Here is a 21,187-nt window from a genome sequence, read left to right as displayed (position 1 = left end):
ATTTGTATAACACATATTCTGTACTCTAGGTTTATCAGATTACATTGTTGTTATATGACTTAGAGTTCGAGGAAATGAAAGCGTGTTTGGCTGTACTGTGTGCGTGTAAACTGCGACCAGAAACTTTAATCCTTGGGTTGTAAGTACTTGTTTATTACGCCTTCAAAAAAAAGGAGGTTCTCAGTTTGACCCGTATGTTTGTACGTATATGTATGTATGTTTGTTCGCGATTATCTCGCATTTGGCTAAACCGATCTTGATGCGGTTTTTAGAAGTGTTTGTTACATTCTGGAGAAGGTTTTAGTATACATAGAGCTGAGCTGATGCTGAACCCTGGCTGTACCTAGTGGAACGCAGGTTTAGTGCAACATAGGCAAACGCTGTTTTGGTCTGTCTTGATGAGCTATTAGGAGAGCAGTACCCAAGATGGAGCTGATGCTGAACCCTGGCTGTACCTAGTGGAAATCAGGTTTCGTGCAACATAGGCACACGCTGTTTTGGTCTTCCGACACGTCTTGATGAGCACTTGGGAGAGCAGTACCCAAGATAGAGCTGATGCTGAACCCTGGCTGTACCTAATGGAACGCAGGTTTGGTGCAACATAGGCACACGCTGTTTTGGTCTTCCGACACGTCTTGATGAGCAATTAGGAGAGCAGTACCCAAGATGGAGCTGATGCTGAACCCTGGCTGTACCTAGTGGAAATCAGGTTTCGTGCAACATAGGCACACGCTGTTTTGGTTATTCGACACGTCTTGATGAGCAATTAGGAGAGCAGTACCCAAGATGGAGCTGATGCTGAACCCTGGCTGTACCTAGTGGAACGCAGGTTTGGTGCAACATAGGCACACGCTGTTTTGGTCTTCCGACACGTCTTGATGAGCAATTAGGAGAGCAGTACCCAAGATGGAGCTGATGCTGAACCCTGGCTGTACCTAGTGGAAATCAGGTTTCGTGCAACATAGGCACACGCTGTTTTGGTTATTCGACACGTCTTGATGAGCAATTAGGAGAGCAGTACCCAAGATGGAGCTGATGCTGAACCCTGGCTGTACCTAGTGGAACGCAGGTTTGGTGCAACATAGGCACACGCTGTTTTGGTCTTCCGACACGTCTTGATGAGCAATTAGGAGAGCAGTACCCAAGATGGAGCTGATGCTGAACCCTGGCTGTACCTAGTGGAAATCAGGTTTCGTGCAACATAGGCACACGCTGTTTTGGTTATTCGACACGTCTTGATGAGCAATTAGGAGAGCAGTACCCAAGATGGAGCTGATGCTGAACCCTGGCTGTACCTAGTGGAACTCAGGTTTCGTGCAACATAGGCACACGCTGTTTTGGTCCTCCGACACGTCTTGATGAACACTTGGGAGAGCAGTACCCAAGATAGAGCTGATGCTGAACCCTGGCTGTACCTAGTGGAACTCAGGTTCATTTATTGTTATCAGAACTTCCACCCCCTTTTAACCCCCAGTACCTACTGCATGTTAAACGTGTGGTAGCTCTGGTCAGGTGCCTGCTTCATCTGGCAGCCCTCCAGGTGTTCCAGGTCTTGAAGAACTTAACCTGCCTACAGCATACTCTACCAACTTCAGATTAAAAGAGTTTTACCCCTGATCCGATGCGTCCAGCAGCACTCCAGGTGTTCCAGGTTTTGAGCTGTCTCCGTCATACACTACCCACAACACGTTGAGCGAGTGTTACCCACCCTTTGCCCTTGACCCTTTGCACTCAGCAGCACTCCAGGTGTTTCAGATCTGGAGCTTTCCCCATCATACACTACCAGCGGCACGTTGAGCGAGTGTTACCCGTTACCCCTGACCCTTTGTACCCAGCAGCACTCCAGGTGTTCCACGTCTGGAGCTTTCCCTATCATACACTACCAGCAGCACGTTGAGCGAGTGTTACCCCTGACTCTTTGCACCCAGAAGCATTCCAGGTGTTCCAGGTCTTGAGCTGTATCCATCGTACACTACACACTACCAGCGGCATGTTGAGCGAGTGTTACCCCTGACCCTTTGCACCCAGCAGCACTTCAGGTGTTCCAGGTCTTGAGTTTTCCCCATCATACTCTACCAGCGGCACGTTGAGCGAGTGTTACCCCTGACCCTTTGCACCCAGAAGCACTCCAGGTGTTCCAGGTCTTGAGCAGTATTCATCGTACAACCAACCACACGTTGAGCGAGTGTTAGAAGAGTGGAGAAGAGAAGAGGATGACTTTGGAAATAAAAATTATTATCACCCTTCCCAACGATTAAGACTATCTCCATAATATCAAATTCCATCCAAATCGGTTTTATTGGATCCCATACAAATTTCCATTACCCCCCCCCCCCCTGCCCACCGTTTCTGGGGTAAAACCTATCCTATGTCCTTCCCCAGGACTCAAACTATGTCCATACCTCATTTCATCTTAATCGGTTCAGCGTTTATTGATTCCCCATACAAATTTCCACCCCCTTAAAGGGTGAGTTCTTGAATAAAAAGTATTCTGTCCTTCCCCGGGATTCAAACTATCTGTATACCAAATTTCAACAAAAGGCTAGTTTCCCCTCTGGGTTGGAACGTTGGAAAGTCAGATCGCAGTCGCTTTCGTAAAAACTAGTGCCTACGCCAATTCTTGGGATTAGTTGCCAAGCGGACCCCAGCAGACTTCCATGAGCCGTGGCAAAAAGGCTGGGATAACGCGAGTAAGATGATTATATATATATAAGATATTGCCTTAGTGCAAATCATTATCATCATGCTATATAATTTGTATGTATTATATGAATACATAGGTAAATTGTTAAGAGTAATAAACGATTATATCAAATTTACCGAAAGTTTTATTTTAACCTAATTAAAGTTATAAAGTGACGCATAATGTTGTGAAAGTATCAATATTGTTTAGGCGGTCGCGTTATTTCAAGCAGCGGCCTGCGTTCGGTTACTGTGTAAAAGTCGTATCTTCGCGCGTTTTCAAATCGACTACGGGCTCTTAAATTGTGTTATGCATTGCTATCGTGTTGACTCACGGCCAACCTTAGCAAGTTCTATCTTCGTGACGACTCTAGACCGCCCCCCAGGTTTATAGTTACCAGTCGTGGACTCACGGCCCGCGCGGTAGTAAGTAAAAGTATTTGATCACAAAGTGTAAGTTTTTTTACAAAAATAGTTAAAATAGTTACACTTAAGTAAGTACCTGATTTTTCTTCAGGATCTGAAGAATCTATTATCACTCGGCGATTTTGCTCCAGTTTCTTCTCTCGTATTCTCGTATAAATCGTATAATGTCTGCACTACGTATAGGCATTTTAAACGACTTTGAGACAAAATTATGATTTTTCGTGCGTTTGTTGCCTCGCAAGAATAAAAAATGAGCAATGGCGGCAAGCCGCACGGCCCATCAAGACTAGGTGGAAACGTGGGGATAGACCTGTTTGAGTTAAAGTTTTTTGCTACCCACTTTAAACATGCGATGAGTTGCCTAGTAGGTAAAAGGACTACCTGGTTTTTATATCTGAAGAATGAAGCTTGAGAAATATAATTATTTCAAATTTCAACGAAGTTATTTGTTTACTTACACGTGAAAAGTGATTCCACTTTCCTTGATATCAGCAAAATAACTTCTGCACCACTTCACAACACATGAAGACATTATTAATTATAAAAAAACATTGTTTTTATTAACCAATTTATCCATCCATCACTGACTGCCATCTCTGTCGAACTGAGGTTGCCAATCAGGTAGTTTGTAAGTACCACCCACCTATGGCTAGTTTACGTTGGGCTATAATTGAGCAAACAGAATGCTTCCATGTTTTATTTCCGTTTACTGACCGCTAAAGAGACTTAAAATGACTTTACATTACGAGATACAAGCTTTTTAAAGTAACTGTCAATGCTTGTTGGCAGTTAAACTTGTGTGTTGTAGTACATTGCGGGCCGAATTATTTTGTATGGTTAAAATTTTCATTGTATTTTTAAGCAAAATCTATCTCAATATACTTCTTAGGTCCTATGCTAAACACCGTTCAAATATGCCGTATAGAATTTACAGACTGTATAATAATTAAGATCATTTTAAAGAAAAGAGATATTGACTACCTACTACTACACTACTACATTGAAATATATTAAGTACCTAATCAGTAGACATAAAGGGTTGATAAATAGCTTACTTGGTTAAAGTCTCCATCTCCATCCTGCAGTAGCTGCTGGAGCGCGAGGTCATTGCGCTGCGCGTCCGTCAGGAAGGCCTCCGTCTCCGTGTCCGTTTCCGCCGCGTCAGACCTCTTATGGTGCAACTTCACGCTGCCCGCGTAAATAGGAGTTGCTATCTTTGGCGTAAACACATTATCCTCAACCTTCTGTAATAAAGGCCGCGGTATGTCTTCTTCGAGGGACGGGTCGCCCTCAGACTCGGACATCACATACGATTCCTGTCCTGAACTTCGATACTTCCGACTTCCGACTCGTTAAACACTTACAGAGACCGTCATGCTCATGTCCTTATAGAACTGATGGCTTTCGGATATTATATTAGTCACTGAATGCTGTGCCGTCGTGAGACTGTGTGATTTATAAATACCTATATATCCGAATATTTTAAAATAATTTAACACAGTATAAATATTATGACTAAAGCGGAAAATCTATAACAGTTAACAATAGAAATTGTATAGAAAAAACAAAGAATAATATTATATTACTAGACTTATGATAGTTATGATAGAAGGATCAGCAGTGTCAGCACAGCACACAGCACTTACAGCAGCTGCATGAAGTTTCCGAATTTTCAGATTCCAATGACACTTGACAGTTGGTTTTTGGATTCCGCATAGAGTCATAGATCTAGTATATCTTCTTTAGACACGGCCTACCGCGTGCGCCCGTAAGGGATAGACATAGATGACGTCATAAACGTGGGGATACCATATTGGTAAAAATTACCCCAATGTGTGATATCTAACGTTGGGGCGATTACCCTGGAGGCAATGCTAGCTTGTTTGACATTGTTGAATAAAAGGTCAATGGGCCGTTCTTTCTACACCACTACATTAAATTTACAAAAATACGACTACGGAAACAATATAGAACTTGTAACCCAAGAAAATTAAAGAAATCTGCGGAAATAATTCGTGTAGTTTTGAAAATTGTTATAGTTGTACCTTGTGGTGTCCAGATGAACATACTAAAAGTCCTCGGAGGTGGGGGGTGAGCTAAGGGTGTAGGGGGGGGTTGAATGTATATTTTTTCAGATTTTTGCTCGTATCTCTAATATCTGTACGAATAGTATTACTTCGAACAAAAGTTTCTACATAAAATTTTCTACAAATTAGGTTATATTTATTTTTACTCTACGATCAATACTTTAGGAGCTACAGGGTGTTTAAGTTAACAAAGAGTTAGAATTTCAGTTATGATGAACCACGAGTCCAAAAAATATGAAAAAAATCGTCAAAGTAGAGCTTAGTAAAGAATTTAATGGTAAACTATAGCGAATCTGATCGGTGAAGCCGTTTTTGAGTTTCTACAGTATTAATCGTAGAGTAAAAATGAATATAACCTAATTTGTAAAAAATTTTATGTAAAATCTTTTGTCTGAAGTAATTATAATGCTATTCGTACAGATATTCGAGATATGAGCAAAAATCTGAAAAAAGGTACGTTCAACCCCCCCCCCCCTTAGCTCACCCCCCCCCCTTAGCTCACCCCCCACCCCCGAGGACTTTTAGTATGTTCATCTGGACACCACAAGGTACAACTATACCAATTTTCAAAACTACACGAATTATTTCCGCAGATCGCCCATTTTCGGCTTAATTTGACGTAGCTATTGTGATTATTGTGGAATTCTTGCCTACCAATGTGAAAATAAAGAAAGGAAATTTACTGTTTATGGCGAGATTTCCTTGGGATCCTGACCGATAAGCAAGAAATTGTATAATATTTAGTCCCGTATAACGTGACAGCACGACTGTATGCTTTATTTGTAGAAAAATTGAGGTATTTTCTATAAAAAGGGACCTTATTGTCGATGGCGCTTGCGCCATTATTAAAGATGTTCCGATATAAATACAATGCCGCGCGACGCTGTGCGGCGTAAGTGCCATCGACAATAAGGTCCCTTTTCATAGAAAATGCCCCAATTGTAAAAATTGTTTTGTTCGTAACACTAGTGCTGCTCTTGATAACTATCGATAAGTAGGTATGTTTCATTTACAGACACTAGACAGTGGGTGAAACGGCGTCACTTGCAGCAGATTCTGTTCAGCATTTCAAGCCGATGAGCAGACAAGAAAGGGCGACAATTATAATCTGCGAGTGGCATACAAAATATATTATGTTTTCTGTTTTACGCAATGAATGTAGTAGACAAAATGACTCATTTTCTCTGGAGAAGATAACACTGCCAATTATTAAAAAATCGGCCAAGTGCGAGTGGGACTCGCGCACTAAGGGTTCCGTACCATTACGCAAAAAAGGCAAAAAAATCACGTCTATTATATACTTTTATATTTGAGTTGATTGAATGAAAGGTTAATTGCGGTTTACGATTTATGGCGTAGTAAAAAAACTACTTACTAGATCTCGTTCAAACCAATTCTCGGTGGAAGTTTGCATGGTAATGTACATCATATATTTTTTTTTAGTTTTATCATTCTCTTATTTTAGAAGTAACAGGGGGGGGGGGGACACACACACTCTTTACCACTTTGGAAGTGTCTCTCGCGCAAACTATTCAATTTAGATAAAAATGATATTAGAAACCTCAATATCATTTTTTAAGACCTATTCATAGATGTAGACCCACACGTATGGGTTTGATGAAAAAATTTTTTTTGAGTTTCAGTTCTATGTCTGGGGAACCCCCAAAATTTATTGTTTTTTTTTTCTATTTTTGTGTGAAAATCTTAATGCGGTTCACAGAATATATCTACTTACCAAGTTTCAACAGTTTAGTTCTTAAGGCCGCTCCAGACTACGCGGCGCGAAGCCGCGAACGTGAGTGTGGAGTCGATTTCGCTGATTAGCGAACTAGACTCCACACTCGCGTTCTTGGCTTCGCGCCGCGATTTGCTCACGAGTGTGGAGGGCCCTTTATAGTTTCGGAAAAAAGTGGATGTGACGTACGGACGGACAGACAGACAGACATGACGAATCCATAAGGGTCCCGTTTTTTGCCGTTTGGCTACGGAACCCTAAAACGTCCGAACAAGGTGCCAAAGCAAAATAGGCTATCATAGATCATACTAGCTCTTTACTGCACCTCCTGCTGACTACACGTCCGGACGGGTATTCCATCTCAGTGAATGCACCTCTCGGTTCGTCCGATCACTGCCTCGTCCGGACACACGCGCCTTGCGCGCGGCCCGATCCACCACGGCCAACTAGCTCGCGACGCGTGTGGCAATATAAGTCAGCAGATTGGGACGGACTGCGTGAATTCTACGTTTAGTACCCTTGGAGGCAGCTCTGCTTCACACCAGTAGATCCTGACTCCTGCGCAGTCAATGTTGCCGAGACCATACTGCTGGGAATGGATTGTTTCATTCCCAACACTAACTTGGTTTAATCGGCCTTGTAAAGAAGCTACAGTTCGCAAGCAAGCCGCTTACAGGGCTTGGACCAAGGCCGTAGCTAATAAGGATCCGAACGTTTCTGATGTGAAACGCAAATTAAACGCTGCCTCGAAATCCAGTAAAAAAGCCATTGCCAGGGCTAAATACGATTTCGTCGGCAGAATTGGTGACAAGCTAGCGGGCTATCCCTCTGGGAGTCACGCGTTCTGGTCGCTTGCCAAAGCTGCCGAGGGAAATTTTTGTCAGTCGTCTTTACCACCTCTGCGAAAAGCTGATGGTGATCTGGTCCACAGTGCAAAAGAGAAAGCCGATCTTCTTGGTACTCTTTTACCTCGACCCTGAACGACGACAGTAGCGCCGTGCCGCCCACCATCCCGCGGTGTGCATACTCCATGCCAGAAATCTCATTTACGCAGAGGGATATTCGGCGGGAGTTGCTATCCCTAAACGTTCATAAGTCGAGCGGGCCAGACGGCATTCCACCTATCGCTATTACCTCCCTTCTCTCTAAGGTCATGGAGCATATACCAACGCAAAGCTCCTGAGATACCTAGAAGAACACGACCTGGTTAGTGACCGTCAGTATGGTTTTCGCCACGGTCGCTCGACTGCTGATCTTCTAGTGTATCTCACTCACCGCTGGGCTTCGGCCATTGAGAGTCAAGGTGAGGCATTGGCAGTTAGCTTAGATATAGCGAAGGCGTTCGATCGAGTCTGGCATCGGGGTCTCCTGTCGAAGTTACTATCTTATGGATTGCCGGAGGGACTATGCAAATGGATCGCTAGCTTTTTGTCTGGCAGACGCATACGAGCCGTAGTAGACGGAAGCTGCTCCAATAGCATGGACATTACGGCGGGCGTTCCGCAAGGCTCTGTGCTATCCCCAACGCTGTTTTTGCTGCACATTAATGACATGTTTTCTATCGACGACATTCATTGCTATGCAGACGACAGTACTGGGGATGCCTATTACGCAGGTCGTGCCAACATCCCTCGTTCCGTGGTGCTAGAGAGTCGTGAAAAGTTTGTGTCGGATATTGAGGGCACTCTATCCAGAGTTTCGGTGTGGGGCCGGGACAATTTAGTGCGATTTAACCCTACCAAGACACAAGTTTGCGCGTTCACCGCTAAGAAAACCCCATTTACTGTGGTCCCACAGTTCGAAGGCACAGCCCTTACCATGTCAGGGAGTATTGGGATCCTCGGTGTCGACATCTCCAGTGACGTCCAATTCCGTAGCCACCTGGAAGGGAAGGCTGATCTGGCATCCAAAAAACTCGGTGTGCTCAATGTTACATTATGATGTACTCTATGGTTTTAGTTTATGGTTGGGTTTTGTATTTGGATCTAGTATAATAAATGATGACTTCAAATACCTATAATGTTGTCTTATAATTTACTATTCTCCTAATAGTGATTAAATTAACAAATATGGTGTCAGAAGTATAAAATAATAGATGTGAAATTTGAAAATGGGTGAGTCTGGTAAAATTTCACCAAGCGCGGCAACTTCGCCGGCACTACAATGTCCACAACATATGCAAGGACATGCCTACTCGTACATGCGTCCATTAAAATTTAATAATTCAATGGAGGAAAATTGGAAAATTTGGGTCCAAAAATTTAAGATATTTCTTCTTGCCGAGGACCTAGAAGCCGTTTCTAATGAGCGTAAAGTTGCTTTGTTACTACACAACATGGGTGACAAGGGTGTTGTGATTTATAATTCATTTAATTTAGAGCCAAAACAAAGTTTTGAAGATGTCCTAAAAAAATTCAACGCCTACTTCATTCCCAAAATAAATATAACGATGAAACGCCATAAATTCTTCACAAAGGCGCAAGGACCTACAGAACCATTTGACGATTTCCTCACTGACCTTCAGAACAAAAGTATGTCCTGTGATTTCGGTGATAAGAGAGAGGAGCTGGTGAAAGACGTCATCGTAATAGGCATAGCTAATTCCGCAATGAAGGAGAGGCTTCTTCGCACAGAGGATTTGACGCTTCAAAAGGCGGTAAACATGTGCAGAGCTTCTGAGCTCTCCCAAAAGCAAGTCACGGAACTAACAAATGAGATAGCTTCAACCTCGATGCTCAACGTTACCACTGCGCCTGTGCATAACGTCGACAATGTCAATACTTCAAAAACGAGAAGCGTCAAGACAAGAAAGTTCTATCGCTGCGGCAACAACTGGGATTGTACGCATCAATGCCCAGCTATAGGCTGCAAGTGCACGATTTTTTTTTTTTTTTTATTTATTGAGAAACAAACAGTCTTAAAGTAAACATAAGCAACTTAGCTAATAGCTACAAATTGATTTTTTATAGACCTATAGTTTCCTAATTCACATATCGAGGTATTCCAAATCATTTTGCGAAGGTGTGCAGAAACAAGCAGGTTTCAGCCATAACAGAGAAACAGGATGGAGATGACAGCGAGGAGACCTTCTTCATTAGCTGTATCAACAGTGAGTGTGAATGTGAATGTCAGTGGATTGAGACCTTAATTATAAATAATAAATCTATAAACGTCAAACTTGACACTGGTGCTCAGGTAAATTGCATGTCCTTAGCTACTTATAAGTCACTGAACCTTGTTGAGAAATTTATAGTTAATAAGCGCATTAAATTAGTGACACTTCATGATAAGTGCATACCTGTCACAGGAGTGTGCACCATTAAATCTTACCTCAAAAATGGAAAGTGTGACAATGTTGAATTTGTTATTGTGAGTACAGATAGCCCATAGCAAAGTTCCAGTGTTTACAGCTTTGATCCAGAAGTAGTAAGTCAGTAACATGCAGAATATAGCTATGCCTTCATTGTCATAGCTACCAGCCACAGAGCGGCTTATGTAGCCCGGCACAATGGCAATCATGGCTGCAGCCACCAACCCTGCACCTTCATCCTGTCAACATTGACAAACAATATGCACATAATATTATTGTATTCTACATAGTTTAGCCCGGCACAATGGTAATCATGGCTGCAGCCACCAACCCTGCACCTTCATCCTGTCAACATTGACAAACAATATGCACATAATATTATTGTATTCTACATAGTTTAGCCCGGCACAATGGCAATCATGGCTGACGCCACCAACCCTGCACCTTCATCTTGTCAACATTGACAAACAATATGCACATAATATTATTGTATTCTACATAGCGTAGCCCGGCACAATGGTAATCATGGCTGCAGCCACCAACCCCGCACCATCATCCTGTCAGCATTGACAAACAATACACATAATATTATTGTATTCTACATAGCGTAACTTTCATCATCAGAAATAACAACTATAGATAAAACCAAGTGAAATAAAAAAAAGAACATAGGCTTAACTTTGGTAGGGAAACAGCTTTATAGCAACTGATTATTGTACATAATGTTAATTATGTGACTGTACCTTTAGTTCTTTAGTCAAAAGATATGTGACAATGGTTGTGAGGGAAGAGAAAAATGGTGCAAGGAACACACACACATTGCGAATATCAATGGTGATGTTCATATACTGCATAATGTTGTACAGCGTTGTGGATGTTACCATCAAACCAGGGTAGATAGTGCCTGTGGACAATGTCAAACAATGTACTATGCCATGGATGTAATATTATTAATTTTTTAATAATGTGTAAATGAAATTAAATAGTTTTCCAATACATATCAGTTTCTTACCACCAATAATCCGGCCTAAGGGATACCATGCCCTATCATCAAACCAGTTGTGAAACTTGTAAAAACCTTCCTCGGTGAGATACCTGGTAGTTCTGTAGTTGAAGTAAGGATCAAACTCGTGAATAACACTCTCAAACCGTAGAACAGAGAACAGACGTGTTGCAAACGCTGAAAGCAAAAGTAACTACATTACACAAACATAATCAATGCAGGCAATGCATTTTATTTTACGTTTTATTTACTAAACATGTTTAGTTTTGTACCACCTGCGCGAATTATAGGAGGTATTTCATTGTTCATATGCCTAAAAAGAACGGCCCATTGACATTTTATTCAACAATTTTAATACCGTCAGACTTTGCCTCCAGGGTAATCGCCCCAACGTGATATCAAATATTGGGGTAATTTTTACCAATATGGTATCCCCACGGTTATGACGTCATCTATGTCTATCCCTTACGGGCGCACGTGGTAGGCCGCATCTATGTAATGCTAGGTCTATGTACTAACACCTTTCTGACTCGGTGATGAGGTTTAATTTAGTATGGCAAAAAAGTGACAGCTCGTTTCACCTTAAGGGCCCTCCACACTCATGCGCGAATCACGGCGCGAAGCCGCGAACGTGAGTGTGGAGTCTAGTACGCTAATCAGCGAAATCGACTCCACACTCGCGTTCGCGGCGCGTAGTCTGGAGCGTGCTTTAGGTATAACTTCATGGATTAGATAGTGACCACAGACTTTAGCACTACTAGCACCATCCTTTCATCTATTCCTCAGGTTTATCCATCACTTTCTGCTGAGAGGGACAGAGAAAGGTATGTGTTTCGTGAAGAGTTTCCAATATCCAGAGGTGTAAGACAAGGAGACCCGTTATCCCCAAAACTATTCTCGGCAATTTTAGAGTCTATATTCAGGGATCTGGATTGGAAGAATTTTGGCATTAACATCAAGGACAGGAAACTTACTCACCTGAAATTCGCAGACGATTTAGTTCTCATAATCGACAATGCTAACGCCCTCCAACATATGCTCCAGCAGTTGACTGAGGCAAGCAGAGTAGCTGGTCTGACAATGAACAAATCAAAAACAAAAGTAATGACAAACAGAAAGAAAATAGACATAAAAGTTGAGGACGAAGATATTGAATATGTAGAAAGCTATATGTACCTAGGGCAATTAATATCCTTTGAGAATCAAATAAGCCTTGAAATAGAAAGAAGAGTGGCCTCAGCGTGGAATAGGTTCTGGTCCCTTAAGGAAGTACTCAAAAGCAAACATTTCCCTATGGCAGCCAAGAAAAAACTATTCAACTCATGTATTCTGCCCTGCTTAACGTATGGATGTCAGACATGGGCACTAACTCAGAAACATCTCCTAAAACTTAGAACTTGCCAGAGAGGAATCGAACGAAGCATGATAGGAGCCAGGCTAATAGACCGTAAACGGGCAGAAGACATAAGATCTATCACAAAGGTAGAAGACATACTTAAGAAAGTAAGGCAGCTAAAATAGCGATGGACAGGACATATGACCAGAGAAAGTAGAACAAAATTGACAAAAATTATAACAGAATGGCTCCCACAAGATGGAAAAAGGAAGCAAGGTGGCCAATTTAAAAGATGGAAAGATGACATCAATAAAATTGGAGGAAGAGAATGGCCTAAAAAAGCCAACGACAGAGAGGAATGGAAGAAGCTGTAAGAAGCCTTTGTGTCACAGGACACGCTGGACAACAAACCAAGAAAACGATGCGAAGAAAACTGATATACAATGATGTGCAGTTTAGTCACCAGCAATGAAGGCTATAATAATAAATAATAATAATAATGTGTTTCGTGACCGTGACGGGATGAAAAACCGCCTCCACACTCGCGTTCGCGGCTTTGCTCCGCGATACGCGCACGAGTGTGGAGGGGCTAAAGAATGCTCTTAAGAGTCAAAGTACGTACAGGTAATACTCTATAATAGTCCTAGCACACTATCGCACCGCACCAAGGTCATTGTGCGACGCATCCATAAGTAAGAGCGAGAAAGAGCCTTCCACACTCGTGCGCGAATTTTACAACTAAAAGCACAATTTTACACACTACCGCACCGCACCGCGACCTTGGTGCTCCGCACCCACAAGTGAGAGCGAGAAAGAAATCTGGTTTTCGCTCTCACTTATGGGTGCGGCGCAGTCGCGGTGCGGTGCGGTAATGTGTTATGGTTTCAAATTGCCTTGCCCATGAGCACAGATTATTATGCCCATGAGGCTGGCCCAGGAAACAAGCGGTTGGTGCGGTGCGGTAATGTGTTAGCCGCTTTACTCTACATCCGTGGGCTGGCCCCAGACAAACGGAATTTTCATTCGGTTTCCGTACGGAAGACAGGTGAATAGACTACCGCACCGCACCAAGATCACGGTGCGCCGCACCCATAATGGTCGTACCACACCATCGCACCGCACCAAGTTCGCACCCATAAGTAAGAGCGAGAAAGAGATATCGCTTTCTCGCTCTTATTTATGGTTGCGTCGCACAATGACCTTGGTGCGGTGCGACAGTGTGTTATAGCCCTAAGTGTGAAACTTGTAAAGCACGCTCCAGACTACGCGGCGCGAAGCCGCGAACGCTGTTTAGCGAACTAGACTCCACACTCGCGTTCGCGGCTTCGCGTCGCGATTCGCGCACGAGTGTGGGGGGCCCTTTAAGTAGAAATATCTCTTTCTCGCTCTCACGTATGGGTACGGCGCACCGAGGTCGAGGTGCGGTGCGGTAGTGTGTTAAGCTTTAAAATGCTACCCGGATATCGAGCCGGGATGTAGTACACGTCAGAGATTTAGATTTATTATTATAATCTGGCAACAAAGCTTGCCACGCCGCCTGGGATCTGTCAATTTGCTTGCGTCGATGTTAGACCTGCAGAAAGACCGTGTTAGGTTGCCGGCGAAAAATTCGTTTGTTTAATGTTAATTGTACCATTTATGTAAAATAAAATATAAAGAACTCCACGACCAAAACACTACAAAGATGACTGCGGACACGCAATCTAAGGCTAAACTGCCTCACCTTTCGTCTGATAAGCAACTCACTTTTATAAAACTGGCTGTTTTGTCAATGGCAGCGATTTTATGTAAGCATTTATATTTTCTTATTTATTTTGTTAATACTATCCCACTATAGTCAACCTTAAATCTATTAATTATACTTTTGAACTAGCACTTTCATACTAATTTTTCCTAGTCAAAACGGTAATTATAAAAGTCGCTTTCTGAGGTTAAATGAGTGTCAGTAGAGTCTCAGCAAACACCGCATTTACTTTATAAATGAGTGTCAGTAGAGTCCCAGCAAACACCACATTTACTTTATAAATGAGTGTCAGTAGAGTCCCAGCAAACACCGCATTTACTTTATAAATGTGTGTCAGTAGAGTCCCAGTAAACACCGCATTTACTTTATAAATGAGTGTCAGTAGAGTCTCAGCAAACACCGCATTTACTTTATAAATGAGTGTCAGTAGAGTCTCAGCAAACCCGCATTTACTTTATAAATGAGTGTCAGTAGAGTCCCAGCAAACACCGCATTTACTTTATAAATGAGTGTCAGTAGAGTCCCAGCAAACACCGCATTTACTTTATAAATGAGTGTCAGTAGAGTGCCAGCAAAGACCGCATTTACTATATAATCCTACTTGTCTATTAATACTGTATTTATAACATGAGAAATTGGTGAATGTCTTACTTTCTGTTGTGATGTGTTGTTAATGATTATGGACAGTTGTTAGGAGATGCAGTTGAGAGGCCTGCATTGATTATGTTTGTGTAATGTAGTTACTTTTGCTTTCAGCGTTTGCAACACGTCTGTTCTCTGTTCTACGGTTTGAGAGTGTTATTCACGAGTTTGATCCTTACTTCAACTACAGAACTACCAGGTATCTCACCGAGGAAGGTTTTTACAAGTTTCACAACTGGTTTGATGATAGGGCATGGTATCCCTTAGGCCGGATTATTGGTGGTAAGAAACTGATATGTATTGGAAAACTATTTAATTTCATTTACACATTATTAAAAAATTAATAATATTACATCCATGGCATAGTACATTGTTTGACATTGTCCACAGGCACTATCTACCCTGGTTTGATGGTAACATCCACAACGCTGTACAACATTATGCAGTATATGAACATCACCATTGATATTCGCAATGTGTGTGTGTTCCTTGCACCATTTTTCTCTTCCCTCACAACCATTGTCACATATCTTTTGACTAAAGAACTAAAGGTACAGTCACATAATTAACATTATGTACAATAATCAGTTGCTATAAAGCTGTTTCCCTACCAAAGTTAAGCCTATGTTCTTTTTTTTATTTCACTTGGTTTTATCTATAGTTGTTATTTCTGATGATGAAAGTATGCTATGTAGAATACAATAATATTATGTGTATTGTTTGTCAATGCTGACAGGATGATGGTGCGGGGTTGGTGGCTGCAGCCATGATTACCATTGTGCCGGGCTACACTATGTAGAATACAATAATATTATGTGCATATTGTTTGTCAATGTTGACAGGATGAAGGTGCAGGGTTGGTGGCGTCAGCCATGATTGCCATTGTGCCGGGCTAAACTATGTAGAATACAATAATATTATGTGCATATTGTTTGTCAATGTTGACAGGATGAAGGTGCAGGGTTGGTGGCTGCAGCCATGATTGCCATTGTGCCGGGCTAAACTATGTAGAATACAATAATATTATGTGCATATTGTTTGTCAATGTTGACAGGATGAAGGTGCAGGGTTGGTGGCTGCAGCCATGATTGCCATTGTGCCGGGCTACATAAGCCGCTCTGTGGCTGGTAGCTATGACAATGAAGGCATAGCTATATTCTGCATGTTACTGACTTACTACTTCTGGATCAAAGCTGTAAACACTGGAACTTTGCTATGGGCTACAATGACTGCATTAGCATACTTTTACATGGTAAGTTTCAACATATTTTCTTATAACAAATTTATTTTGCTGCTGGTAATATAATCTAGTAATCAGTTTCTTTAAAACATCAGATATGCATTGCTCTGCAAATTTATTGAATATTTTTAATGATATAATCAGACTTGAGACTTTCTTTATATAGTGTAACAGATGCAGTAATTCCTGATTGGTCAGTAAAATAAAGACTTTTGCTTGTTTGGCATTAGCCTTAAACGCCAATCATATATCATACAGATGAAACCTTCACCCTGATCACTGTATTTGTGCATTTTTCAGTTTTTGCAGTTTCATACAAAATATTTATGAAAAATTAACCTTGCCTTTATGTAATTGTATTTTATATATGTAAATTTACTTTTCAATTGGAGTAAACCAACAAGAATACCTGTTAAGACAGCATTATCAAACAAACAAACAGTTCTAAACCTGTGTGTATTAGCTTATTGCCACTTTATTATTTACCATAACTATGGGCTGATTCAAAAGAGTCCCACATTATAGCAATATTTGTTTGGCATATGGGTCGTACGATACTTATCATAAATAGCAAAAGCGAGTTTATCAATATGCAGTGCAACATTTATTTTTATCTGCTAAAAAACGTCATGATGACATCTGCCTTGACTGCAAAGATGCTGTTTCAAATCTGGCCCATGGAACTGGAGGCACAGATTATATAATAGTTCTTACTAACAGATACTTATCTCTCAAATAAAAGAAGAAAGAAAGAAGAAAGAAAGAAAATGCATTTATTACGATTTAGAAAACGCGAATACAATGGAGTGACCTTCAACGCGCCGCTCCCCGCACCGCGCGCGCCACACAACGCTAGGGTTCGTCGACGCTTCTTTCAAATACTTAGGTATCTTAGGTAGATATCTAAGTATAAATGTGTCCTAAAAAACATTACCTACATCTTTAAAACAATTGACTACTTAGTACCTACGTAGCTTGTAACTATCGTAAAAATAATAACTTACTTTTCCTCATTTGTCGGAAGAGTAAAAACGATAATTTATTATTTGTTTTGGTATTCCTGCATCCATTCACACTACAAGCTGACCTATGTTTTTGTTGCGAACACATTTCTTTCGTATGATCTCTGGCGTATTCGAGCGCGCGGTGACGTGCGTGCGTTAGCGCGTGTGGCAACCAAGTCAACCAACTGGCTTGACTTGGTACCGTGAAGGGGACGCGATTCGTAGGTATAAATCCGAGCTCGCGCGGAGAGTTCCATAGGCCTGCTGGAGGCCTTGGTCACTTTTTCTTTCGTATATAACATGTGTTTCAGTTTATAATTTACATAGTAGTGTACTTTATAATAACACAAATCAAAATATTTATTAAAATAGTTTGATTCCCGAGTTATCATGAATTTTATTAAGTTTTACAAAAAAGCAAATCCCAAACAATGCACAAACTGATAAAGACAACATTTCAGCACAAGCTGTGTAAGTCCTTACACTGCTTGAGTGCTGCTTGGAATGTAGTCAACTGGACAAAAACCACCAAGCATAAAACCATTACCAAACCATTTAGCCCAAGCGCAACTGCATTTCGGTATGCTATTATCATATTGCCTCATACAACGTTATTAAACGCAGGCATTCTGCAGCGGCCGCACTTAGGCTGGTTTTAATGTCACACTGCACGACCGTCCGGTACCGATACCGATACCGTGCGGAGCAACCATATACATATATTAATATAAGTTATATAATATGTATTTAGTTCAGGGAGCGTTTCAGAGTAAAGCCTGCTGACAGGGACTACTGTCCCCGCCCCGCCCCGCGGCGCGCGTATGAGTTAGCGCATACGACGTGTATATTGGTAGATGCGGATCGCTTCTCACCGACGGTCAGTGCTGCAGTACAGCTACACTAAAACTAAACTACAGCCTTGAGGAAGAAATGCAACGCCACCCGAATTTCAACCTTATCTTAATAGCACTAAATCATAAAACTTTGAATGGTGTAAAGTTTCTCGCTTTGCATTTTGAAGAGCTTTTTGATAAGATATCAGATTTATTAGTAGAACGCCGAGTGAACGCAAGCAAAGAGTTCAAAATTATACTGTGCAATCCTATTGTTTCGAACACTGTTGCGAATCTAATAATCTCGCTGACTGACTGTATGTACATACAATGGACTATAAGGCCCACTTGCACTATCCCACTAACCCGGGGTTAAGCGGTTAAACCGTTAACCCAGTGTCAAATTGTACTGGTAACCACGGTAACTCCAGGTATAACCGGTTAACCCTGGGTTAGTAGAATGGTGCAAGGGGGCCTTAAGGGTTATCATAAAAATGTAGTCTTTTTTACCATGGGTAACCCAATCCAGTCTCATAACTCAAATATCTCCTGTGTCTGATGCTGTTATTTTTGCGAAATCTTAACCCTTAAATGCATAATTTTTTGTATAACTTTTTAATAAATTGAAATAGATGTGTCATGCTGTATAAAAGTAATAAATGTGATTTTGGATAGCTGCATATTGAGCCACGGACCATCAAATATACGATGCATATATACATCATTATGCATTTAAGGGTTAATGATTATGAATAAAATTTTCTTGACTCACTTCATTTGTGTTTGAACTGTGATGAAACAAAAGGGCTCTAGGTTGTCTACAATGTCTACTCCATGATGACTACATGTAACTAGGGACGTTCAATCGGCGTGCGCTTTGTTGTTACTTGACTTGATGCAGGTATCGTCTTGGGGCGGCTACGTGTTCCTGATCAACCTGATCCCGCTGCACGTGCTGGCGCTGATGGCGCTGGGCCGGTTCTCGGCGCGCGTGTACGTGGCCTACAGCGCGCTCTACTGCGTCGGCACCATCCTCTCCATGCAGATCTCCTTCGTCGGCTTCCAGCCCGTGCAGAGCTCGGAGCACATGCTGGTAACGTATATCTTCAAGGAGACGGGACGAGACGGCCCGGTATACTAACTTAGATGACTAGCTAGGCTTAACATTTGTGTAAAATTAATTTTTTTCAAAATGAAAGCACATAAAAGTTCAGGGATTACTGTAATGGGTATTAAGTTGTTTAAATATGATTTTACAATGCATGTGCTCGAAAAGTGCGTTTCCTACGGAGCCATATCATGCGGAAAGTACTACCAAAGATAGATATAACTCCGTAATAGATGGATACAGTCTAAGGAAAAAACGTGCCTCGAAAATCAAGAAAATTTGATTCTCGCTCAGAGGGCGCTACTAGCTTTGGCCCACAGGCGTATAGATGGCGTTGACGGTTTCGTTTGTTATTTAACAATTTTAACGCATATCAGTGAAAGAACATGGGTCAAAATCATAATAATAATTAATGCAAATAAAAAAAATCATTTATCCATACATTTTATCGTATTTTTATAAATCTTCATTTTTAGTTTTAAAGTGTGTCGATAGATGGCAGTGAATTTACTGTGGTTACAAAATTTACTATGACAGTACCGCTCTAGTATAAGTTACTCTATGGTACTACTTTTCCGCACTAGTGCTTTGTTAAAGTGTTAAGAGCCAACAGGAGGTGAGCCCGGGTTCAATTTTGAGATTTCAAGTTGAATATCGCCGTCGCTCTGACGGGGGCGGTACCGCGTAGCGAGGGACTATCCCAGTGTGTGTGGTGCACGCACACAGACGCGAACGCATTTTGCGCTCCTCGCCGGCCTCCGCTGGCCGGCCCGCTACGCTATAGCTATGCATACCAAATACCACGCCACACACCACGCAGTTCTTTTCTTACTTTATTCTTCGATTATAACTCGTTCGCTCGCTACCACCACTAAGCGTTTGCTTATTCCCTGTTATTGTGGTTAACTCCTTGATTTTATGTAACTGAATTCAATATCCTTCTACAACCTGCAATCTAATTAACATTTCGAGGTACAGAAGAGTAAAAAAACATAACATAACATGGACATACAAAAAAAACATTGTTGTATAAAACATACAAGATAACGGCTGTTAAATTAATCCAATTAAATATTTTTAAATATAAACAAAAATATTAAATTATAGTCGTAAGTATTTTAAAAGTAAAACTCCCTTATACCTTGACTTTAAACAAAGTATTTTACTTATAACTTAATTGGTTCGTATGAATTAGTGACATACCTAATTAAAAAAGAAAGCTATAACTCCCGCGGGAACATTCAGGCCTTTTCCCTTCAGTACACCTGCATAGAATCATTTCGAGCAAGTGTGATTAAAAACAAATTTGCCGCTCTCCGGCTACGTGGAATAAAAAAAAATAGCCTCAGGTTAGATAAAATATCATAACAAAGAAACATGTGACATGTGTAATTATACAGTTTTATTAATTGTCCGTTTTTTATTTATGAGTCAGATTTTGATAAAAATGTTTGAAGAGCTAATTCTGGTCGGAATAAATATGAAACCCCAATTTGGGACAATAGTCTAGTCTACAAAACGTTCAAGGTGGTGGAAAATATAGTGTAAGCTGTTCGCATAAAAAACCGCAAATCGATGTACAGGTTACCCGTTTGGTACACGTATACTAGAGGTCAAAACAAAATTTTTGACCCGCAGTTCCTAAAAAAAATTCCCTTAGGAGAGAGTGCTGAAACCTTTTTTTTATATATATTTTTTTTCCTAACCTATCGTAATCTTCTCTTATCCATCATACGAAAGGGCTTTTTGAAGCGATTCTGAAAATACCACATCATTACATTTTAGCCAGTTTTAGGGTTCCGTACCTCAAAAGGAAAAACGGAACCCTTATAGGATCGTGCGTCTGTCTGTCTGTGTGTCCGTCTGTCACAGCCTATTTTCTCCGAATCTACTGGACCAATTAAGTTGAAATTTGGTATATATATGTAAGTTTGTGACCCAAAGACGGACATGTAACGTAAACAAATGAATTTTAAACATGGGGGCCACTTTTGGGGGTAAATGAGAAAATTAAAAATAAAGTATTTTAAACTGTAT

General features: G+C 41.2%; 4 protein-coding genes across 4 annotated transcripts in view; 1 reads left to right on the top strand and 3 right to left on the bottom strand.

Annotated features, from left to right (window-relative positions):
- Positions 1-4,705, bottom strand: part of LOC134754181 (anoctamin-1-like) — a 131,162-nt gene extending 126,457 nt beyond the window's left edge. The window contains exon 1 of the mRNA XM_063690311.1: positions 4,164-4,705. Within this exon, the coding sequence (XP_063546381.1) occupies positions 4,164-4,412 (249 nt within the window). The 5' untranslated portion in view covers positions 4,413-4,705. The remainder of the gene's footprint in view (positions 1-4,163) is intronic.
- The window catches only part of LOC134754273 (exonuclease 3'-5' domain-containing protein 2), a 446,643-nt gene that overhangs the window by 341,210 nt on the left and 84,246 nt on the right, over positions 1-21,187 (bottom strand). The window lies entirely within an intron of this gene.
- LOC134754792 (dolichyl-diphosphooligosaccharide--protein glycosyltransferase subunit STT3A-like) lies at positions 10,532-13,672 on the bottom strand. Its single transcript, XM_063691158.1, has 4 exons — positions 13,648-13,672; positions 11,253-11,420; positions 10,984-11,144; positions 10,532-10,585 (listed from the first exon to the last, which is right to left on the bottom strand). Exons 1-4 carry the CDS (start codon positions 13,670-13,672, stop codon positions 10,532-10,534), a joined length of 408 nt encoding a protein of 135 aa, XP_063547228.1.
- Positions 14,129-21,187, top strand: part of LOC134754233 (dolichyl-diphosphooligosaccharide--protein glycosyltransferase subunit STT3A) — a 44,287-nt gene continuing 37,228 nt past the window's right edge. The window contains exons 1-5 of the mRNA XM_063690412.1: positions 14,129-14,366; positions 15,080-15,247; positions 15,356-15,516; positions 16,020-16,217; positions 18,944-19,135. Of these exons, the coding sequence (XP_063546482.1) occupies positions 14,264-14,366; positions 15,080-15,247; positions 15,356-15,516; positions 16,020-16,217; positions 18,944-19,135 (822 nt within the window). The 5' untranslated portion in view covers positions 14,129-14,263. The remainder of the gene's footprint in view (positions 14,367-15,079; positions 15,248-15,355; positions 15,517-16,019; positions 16,218-18,943; positions 19,136-21,187) is intronic.

This window comes from Cydia strobilella, chromosome Z (assembly GCF_947568885.1).
Source record: "Cydia strobilella chromosome Z, ilCydStro3.1, whole genome shotgun sequence".
Lineage (NCBI taxonomy): Eukaryota > Metazoa > Arthropoda > Insecta > Lepidoptera > Tortricidae > Cydia > Cydia strobilella.
Note: the sequence above shows the minus strand (reverse complement) of the source record. Positions and strands in the feature narration are given on the sequence as shown.